We start from the raw sequence: 9,118 nt of genomic DNA, 5'->3' as shown, positions 1-9,118 counted from the left end.
ATTCCCTTGGAGCCCTTTTTCCTTTTTGGAATTACAGGCAGAGGAATCTTGCTTACTTTTTCTCAGCATTTTGAATTGTTTTCTTGGTGACTGGGATGCACTCACACCCAAGCCATTGTTCGCTATGATTATTTTCCAGCATTTTGAAACATTCTTGAAAAGCTAGAAAATCCTTCCCTAATTTCTGGGCTTAAAATACTTAAGACAAAGTCAAATGCCATTAGTAATAAATAACCAGCACCTAACTTTTAAATGCCCGATGCTCCATGGCCTGACGGAGGTGTGACCTCTGTATCCTATGGAGGAGGGCTCAACTCAGGCCAGAGGAATTTCATAACACGCTCATGTTCAAGGCAACCATAATATTCGGCTTTGCATTAAAATCCAAAACAGATTGGGTAAACAGCCTTTCGAGTCACTTATGTCAGCACTCAGAGGCACCCAAATAAGTAGTTAGAATCCAGTGTCCAATTAAAAATATTAACTTCTCTTATTCTCGAAAACCATGTGAGAAGCACTGAGATCATTCGGATGTGTCTTCTATCGTAGCAGTTCCACTTATGTGCCTTTGCTTTAGTTCAGTACAGAGTAGTTAACAAGGTATTATAGAATGAAAACCAAGGCCGGGCATCTCATAAGTTTATTGGAGAATTCTTAGTTGGGAGAGGAAAGATCACAGACTTCAACAATTGATAAAAGATAAAAGAACAATTAATTGCAAATTATTACAAAAGTAATTTCTGAAATATTTATTTTGAGCCACTGCTAAAACAAAATTTTAGTGCATCATGAAGCTCATATTTTGGTAAATGAACATATTAAATTACTGAAAAGCAAAAAAAAGTTACTGTTATACACGATCTTAACGTAGTGATTCAGCACAGTCAAATGAACAGCTACAGTTATGCAAAGCTGCTTTTGCTATATATCTGGTATCTTAAACAAAAACGTGAATTACTTTTAACACTGCACAAGTAACCGAAGGTAGCAAATCCAGCAATATTAAAACCCGACATTAAACAGTATTCAAACATTACAACAAAAACAAAACAATGAACTTCTAAAACTACAGTTCTACCTACGTGAAGGAATGTACATGGATGGTAAAAAAAATAAATAAATAAAGTGACAAGAGTGACTAACACCGTATCTGCATCTTTAGAGCAGGAATACAGTAAGTGAGTAAATGTGTGCAGGGTCTTCTGCTAAAAATGAGAAAAAATGCATTTCACTTTAGTACAATTTTATAATTCCCACTGAAGCTCAAATTCTCTTGTGCTGGTGACAGGTGGACAGGGTTTTAAATGGAAAGTATTTTCTCTACACCCTGAGTATGGATGCATTATTTTTTAAAACAACTGTGGAAAGTCTCCTTTGAAAAACGTAAAATTTAAAGCAATATATTGATGGGAAATCAATAATATTAATTGTGGAAGAATAACATTAGCTAAATAATTAACTAAGAAGACACTTGAGTTTGGACTCTGATGATGAATCAAGGTTAAACTCTGCATTTGGGGAACGTGTATTGATAAAGTCACGTGGGTAAGCTATCTTTCATCTTACACATGGTGCATTTAATAAGTAAGTAAATTCTCCTAATGGCAACATAAAAGCCTTACTTAAACAAAATGAAAGTATTATGAATTGAATGAATTCACGTCAAATATCTGAAAGGGTAAGTGGAACATTTTTCAAAGTATAAACATGTTATCCCCTATATTCATGTGACTGAATACTCTCAAACGTTTTATTATTCCATTAAATTGTATCAAACCATCCAATAGGTATTGTAATTTTCTTCTGTGATTTATAAATGAATCATTCCTTTTGTATAAATCAGGAAATATTTTCAAAATCAACATTAAAAATACTCAAAATATAAATGTAATTTAAACTTGGCTTGGGAGAAGAAGAATAGGAAAGAATTGCCACATTTCAGTCTGAAATAATGTTCTAAATACTCCCTATCAGAGGCCTCCTTCACTTTCCTTCCACAGATCCTTTGATGGTTCTGAAATTGAACAGAGAATTCAGCTCAATGCACATCATGACTTTAACAGTTCTGAATAAGACATGAGACTTCATAAGGGACAAAATGTACAGAATGGTAATATTACAATGTTATAATATAAATATGTTAAGTAGATTTGTAATATAATAAGACAGAGTTGTTCTCAACAAACAGAGTTGTTCTGAACATTGAGCAACCAAACATATCTAGAATGTCTTTGGGAAAATCACAAAGTGCCTTTAAAGAAAGTAAGTTTAGACTGTACTTGATTAAAAGATACTGCTCTACACTCAAACATTTTCTCTCTATATAAGGAAGCTTAACTCACGCTTCTTTTCACATCTGCCAAGACTTAATAATTTTCTCTACGCCCCTGCACTGAACTGATACAAGTGTGGAGTTCCATTATGATTATTACTATGTGTGCTAATACTTCATGACTGGTCCATCATTAGGTAGTGGCTAAATAAGGGAACTCTGAATCCAGCACAGCTCCAGAAAAATGCAAAGGAAACAAGGATATGAGGAAAATCTTTCCTCAAAATGATTATTACCATAACAGGAATAAATATTTTCAAGCACAGAAAGTTTTTACGAAACTAATATATTGTGACTTTAGTTTAAAAGAAATTCAGAACTCAGTTTTGCTGTTAATCAAACCTGTACATACATCGAAGATACTAAACACAACTTGATAATTATATACGTGTAAAAATCCAATCTAAATAATCAATTAATCCATGTTATAATTAACAACGTGGTTCCTAACGTTTAAAAACTCAGTCCAGTGCTACTGCAGCTCAAGTTCTGAGAAGCTCAAGACAGAAGCAATTCTGGTTACAGACATCTCCTGCATTTCTCTACCTTGAAAAATATTTGAAGAAACTCTAGGAAACTTTATTTTTAAGGCTCGCTCTATTTCTTTATCTTAAATTGAGAAAAACAAAAACCTATAATGTAACCTCAAAATATTTAAATAGCTTCTGGCATTTTTCTTAAAAAGCAAATTTGACTCTTTCGTTATAAAATACATTTCTCTACCATAATTATTAATTCAAATTCATGTAAGTGCCCTTATTCCTTGCCCCCTGGCGGGTGCTGTCTTCTATACTTTGTGCAGCGTCCATAACAGTCAGTCAGTGCTCAGGAAAAAAGAAAATCTAATGGAGCAAAACCAAAGCCCCCAAAGATTTACTCTAGATCACAAAATCCGCTAATGAAGAACCAAAAATTCACACACGCATACCCTCACATATGAAACCAAGACACAGTCTTGGTCCTCTAGTCAAGTCAACTTGTAGTTTCTAAACACAAAGTCGTAGGAAATGGAGAGCCCAGAAAAATCATGTCAGAGGACTTTACAAATAGTGCAGGGGGGGATCCCATTTTTACTGATGGCAGGGGGGATCCCATTTTTTTGTAGAAAGAGCTTACCCTTGCTAAAGTGGAGAGTTTTTTCAAAAATCCAACAATGAAAATCATTACTGGGCTTCTCTAAATGCATTTCCATATTAACATTAGATTTTAAAATTTCAACATGTTTTGCACCTTTATTTTCACTTATAGGATAAACTGGGGACCCAAAATAGTCAAAAGGAGAAATAAAAATTCTTACTGCACAATCTTATAGACATTTTATTTTAAAGCACCTTTTTAATGTTAACAGTGGGTTTCTAACCAAGAAAACAGTAAAATAAAAGAGGGCACAAACCACTAGCAAGGTTAAAGTTCTCCTTTACATACACACACATGCACGCATGCGTGCATGCACACACATACATTCACTTTCATGCCAGAACGATTGGCAACATTAGCAAATAATGTCATTTGATGAAAGGCTGAGGAAACTATCATTTTGGTATTTACAGAAACCTAAAATACTAATGTTTCTAAGAAATTAAATAGCTTGAGGGGATTCAAAAAGCTACCAACAGCTGAGCTATGCAAATAAAATTGACTTTAAGAAAGAGGACAAAAAATTCTATCAGAAAAAAAAAATTAGCCTCAATACTATTTTTTGATGTCAGATTAGTTACTAATAGGATACTAGTTGTTTGCAAAGGACAAAATTACAACTCTTCATCCCTGGAACCTATCCTCAGCCATCTCAGTGCAGTTTCTAGCAGCACAATTTGGATGCAAAAACAACGTCGTCAGTCAATGTCCCTGAAAACCTTATGGTTAGACCTTCCTTCAAATACATGTTCTTAGGGTCTTAACACACTCACACGTGTACAGAAGAATAAATGAAGATAATATTTGACACAGATTACAAAAGTATGAACTATATACACCATGTGATGACACCATGCGCTTAAAAAGCTATATTTACTTTCCTCCCAATTCACTTAAAATGTAAATATTCACTATTCAAATTTTACCCTATGCATCTTTATCTGTTTCTTCCTCTCCCAAAACAAATAATAAAATATACTGGTTTGGAGTTTGTTCTATGCATTTTCCAGGAGCCAATCAAACAGTGACTTGCATCTCTCCTCAGGGGAAGCCTTTTCCATCTCCTCGTAGTATTTAAGCACAGCCTGCAGGAGGTCGCCCACCTTCCATCCTTTTTCTTGTAACCGTTTTGAAAGCTAGTAAGAAAGACAGACAAGTCAAACGTTAACTGAAAACAATTTTATAACAATAAAGTTTTCTTTTTTTTGTTGTTCTCCCCAAAGCCCCAGTACATAGTTGTATATCATAGTTGTAGGTCCTTCTCGTTCTTCTATGTGGGAGGCCACCTCAGCATGGCTGGATGAGCGCTGAGTAGGTCCGGGCCCAGGATCCGAACCAGCAAACCCCAGCCCACCAAAGCAGAGCGCGCAAACTTAACCACTACGCCACTGGGCCGGCCCCTACAGTTTTCATTTTCAACATGAGATGAAACTAAAAATCCTGCTGTTGGAGTAAAATATTGTTTTCCAGTTCTAACAAGGTCTTCTCCCCAAACCGCCACCCCTTTACACAAATTAAACATTTTTCCTTCCTGCCCTTTATAAATAACTCTCCTCCACAGAATGACATTTTGGGATTACTGGAGACAGAATTCCACAAACCTCACCCCGTGGATAGCCTGTGTAGGAGTACAGAGGCTGCATTTCTACAGGAAATTCTTAACTTAAGTAAATACATCTGCCACACCCTCAATTAGGAACATAAAATAATAAAGACAACGTCAAGCTTAATAAAAGGATGTGGATTTTCCTTCCACAACATATAGTGTGGTTTTTTTCTGGAATACACACTCTAGCCTCAACGGAAACATGGCTTTCTAAGTTAAGAAATGTTAATATTTCAACAAAAAACAACCAAAAAAGTAAATAAATATTGTGGTGATCATTTCACAATATATATGAATATCAAATCATTATGTTGTATACCTGAAACTAATATAATGTATTATGTCCATTATACCTCAATTAAAAAAAGTAAATAAATGCAGGTTTAAATAAACTCTATCATCTCCAATCAGAATGTCTTCATTCATTTTTTTCTATTTAGTTCTGTAAAAACTACTTTAATCTTTTGTAATATAAATATGCTCAACCTTTTTAAAGATTTTATTTATTTATTTTTTCCCCCCAAAGGCCCAGTAGATAGCTGTGTGTCATAGCTGCACATCCTTCTAGTTGCTGTATGTGGGACGCGGCCTCAGCATGGCCGGAGAAGCAGCGCGTCGGTGCGAGCCCGGGATCCGAACCCGGGTCGCCAGCAGCGGAGCGCGCTCACTTAACCACCAAGCCACGGGGCCGGCCCACAACCTTTTTAAAAATAGCTTTATTAAGATACAATTCACATATCATACAATTCACCCACTTCAAGTGTACCAGTCAATGGTTTTTATATAGTCACCAAGTTGAATACAACCATCACCACAATCAACATTACAACATTTTTATCACACCAAAAGGAAAGCCCTACCCATTAGTAATCACTCCCCATTTCTCCCAACCCCCCCAACTCTAGTAATCACTAATCTACTTTCAGTCTCTACAGATTTGCCTATTATGGCAATTTTATATAAATGGAATCATAAAATATACAGTCTTTTATGACCAGCTTCTTTCACTGAGCATAATGATTGGAAGGTTCCTCCATGGTGCAGCACATATCTACAGTTATGTGTTGCTTAATGACGGGGATACGTTCTGAGAAATGCATCCTTAGGCGATTTCATCATTGTGTGAACATCATAGAGCGTACTTACACACACCTAGATGGTATAGCCTACTACACACCTAGGCTATGTGGTACTAATATATACTACTAATCTTATGGGACTACTGTCATTGACCGCAATGTCATTATGCAGCACATGACTAAACTTCATTCCTTTTCATTGACAGATAATATTCCATTGCACAGATATACCACATTTTATTTATCTATTCATCAGTTAATGGACATTCAGGATGTTTCCACTTTCAGCCTATTATGAATAATGTTGCCGTGGACATATGTTTTTATTTCTCTTGGGTATATATACCTAGGAGTGAAATTGCTGGGTCATATGATAAAGCTATGTTAACTTTTTGAGGAACTGCCAGAACGTTTTCCTAGGTTACACGTAGATGAGATTCCCTTACCCAAGTGCCACCATGCTCAGCTCTGCCTAAGGCCTTCCTTAGCCCTCAGCTTATCCAAGACTAAATGACTTGAAAATGTCTGCCTCCCTAAGGTCAGTTCTAACACTTTCCCTACCCATTCTCTCTCCTTTACAATTCATTTCCTGAATATCCCTTTCTGTCTTATTTTCTCCTTCTGCCCAAAAACAGAAACCTAAACTGAAAAAATCCAAAAAGTCTAAGTAAAAACAAACAATACAAAAAAAATTATTTTTACATACTATCTTTTTCATGTACTTCTTTCAACAATATCTTTATAAATTCTGAACCACAAATCAAGACTAACTGTTCCTTTTTTTTTTTTTCTGTGAGGAAGATCAGCCCTGATCTAACATCCATGCCAATCCTCCTCTTTTTGCTGAGGAAGACTGGCCCTGGGCTAACATCCGTGGCCATCTTCCTCCACTTTATGTGGGATGCCGCCACAGCATGGCTTGACAAGCGGTGTCTTGGCGCACACCCAGGATCCAAACCCCGGCCACCAGCAGCAGAGCGCGCGCACTTAACCGCTATGCCATGGGGCCGGCCCCTAACTGTTGCTTTTTTGTTATTGTTGAGCGAATTACATTGGTTATTCATTGGACTATTCTATACCCTGTAAGATTAAAGCAAAGTTCTGGTAAGGACAATTCAGGGACAAAAACCTTAAGACTGTAAACTGAAAATCTTGACTAACAAGGTGCTTGGCACACAGTAACTTCTCAATAAAAATATCCTATTGTGTGTGGATAAAAATATCCAAATCTGAATGTTTTATTATTAGAAGTCTATTAAATACTCAAATTGGTCCACTGTCCCTTATTAGATGTTTAAACTTTTATTGGCTTTGGATTATGCTAGCTTCTCATACTAATGAAACTGGATTAACAGAGAAAGAGAGACACTAATTACTAGGCACAATTATGAATCAATTAAATACAAAGAATAACTCAATCTTTTCACATGAACACATGAAATGTTTATTAATGGCACCTAACCTTGAGAACTTAGGATGTGCCAGGCACTAGATTAAGCACTTTTTTACAGTATTATATTTAATCCTCACAAACCTTTGTATGGTAAAATCTATACTCATTTCCATAGTACAGATAAGGAAACTGAGACTGGTGAACTTGCCCCAGATTACACTGCTACAGAGTGGCAGAGCTGATATCTGAACCCAACTATCAGGTTCTATTGCCTAAGCATTTACCCACTCTGCTATCAATGGGCATCTTATTAGATGAACCATGTGACACAGAACATCATATACTGTTAAATGTATCCTCACACCCACCCTATCAGGCAGGTACTTACTCGTATAAACTCCTTCTTTGCAGAGTCATGAAAATAAAGTTCTGCAACTTCAGCCTCAGAGGCAACGAGCCACTGAAGAATAATCCTTAGTTGGGGGTCTACTGTGCATGGCTCCATGTCAATATTTGTAATTAGCAGAGTCTTTCCATCTTGCTCCAAACCTAATATTTAAATTTAAACAGTACGAAGTGAAACTCATAAATTCAACTCTCAATACTCTGGTTTCCAAGGATATATAAACATTTTCCATTTCTTAAGATTCCAATGAATGCAGGAAAAAAATCCATCTTTTCTTACCCACACCATAACATCAACTAAAACATTTCCTTGAAAGGGCAAAATAATGCTAAAACAAAGGAATAACTTTCATCACCTACTGACAGCACAAATGCAAAACTCTATTTTGAGGCACTGAATTCAAGTACTATAAATGTTATAATTTGCATTAAAATTTGATCCACAGGTAGAGAGAAAATAAAACCATAAAGCTATGATTACAATCAAAATATAAATGAAACACACAAAAACCTCAAATAAATACATTAAATGGACTTTGACAGCTTTCTGAGCTAAAAGAAATAACAGCAGCAAACACTTTATAGCACATATTACATCATTTAAGTATTGTTCTAAGCTCTTTAGATATACAAACTCCTTTAATCCTCACAACCACCCTATGAGGTAGAAACTATTACCATCTCCATTTTACAGGTGAGGGATCTGGGGCAGAGAGATCTAGAGTCTTACAGCAGGGAAGTGGCTGAGCCAGGATACGAACACATGCAGTGTCACTCCATGCTCTTAATCACTTCATGCTTTACACAAAATAGAAAAAAAAATTTCATATGTAACCACTTACATCTCAAAAGCCAGACATGGGAATTTTCTGGTACACTCCTATTATAAATAAATGTTGCTCACAAGTTTCTTTTTTAATGAAAATTATATTTTCAACATAAAGGTGAATCCCTGTTGACTGTAAAACTAATGATCTGTGGACCAATATCATGTGTTTAACACTCCTGCTTAATGATGGCCAAGCAAAACAGTGCTGAGGCCCAGGCCCTCCCACACGAGAGGTAAGCAGCAGGGCATGCTGGCAGACATCCTGCCAATTTGTACCCGGAATGAAAATTTGTTGGTGAATGTCCCTGATTCTTTTTTATAGTTTGTAGGGCATTCC

At 36.1% G+C, this 9,118-nt stretch overlaps 1 protein-coding gene across 5 annotated transcripts in view; it reads right to left on the bottom strand.

The window, feature by feature from the left end:
* Nucleotides 1-622: 622 nt before the first annotated feature.
* Nucleotides 623-9,118, bottom strand: part of AKAP11 (A-kinase anchoring protein 11) — a 52,064-nt gene continuing 43,568 nt past the window's right edge. For 4 of the 5 annotated variants that reach the window (XM_087436024.1, XM_014789958.2, XM_087436025.1 and 1 more), the window contains 2 exons: nt 7,936-8,096; nt 623-4,605 (listed from right to left, as the gene is read on the bottom strand). In XM_087436024.1, the coding sequence (XP_087292150.1) occupies nt 4,465-4,605; nt 7,936-8,096 (302 nt within the window). In that variant the 3' untranslated portion in view covers nt 623-4,464. The remainder of the gene's footprint in view (nt 4,606-7,935; nt 8,097-9,118) is intronic. The other variant, XR_015553414.1, reaches the window with a different exon arrangement.

Source organism: Ceratotherium simum, chromosome 10 (genome assembly GCF_057802395.1).
Source record: "Ceratotherium simum simum isolate JZ-2026a chromosome 10, ASM5780239v1, whole genome shotgun sequence".
Taxonomy (NCBI): Eukaryota; Metazoa; Chordata; class Mammalia; order Perissodactyla; family Rhinocerotidae; genus Ceratotherium; species Ceratotherium simum.
Note: the sequence above shows the minus strand (reverse complement) of the source record. Positions and strands in the feature narration are given on the sequence as shown.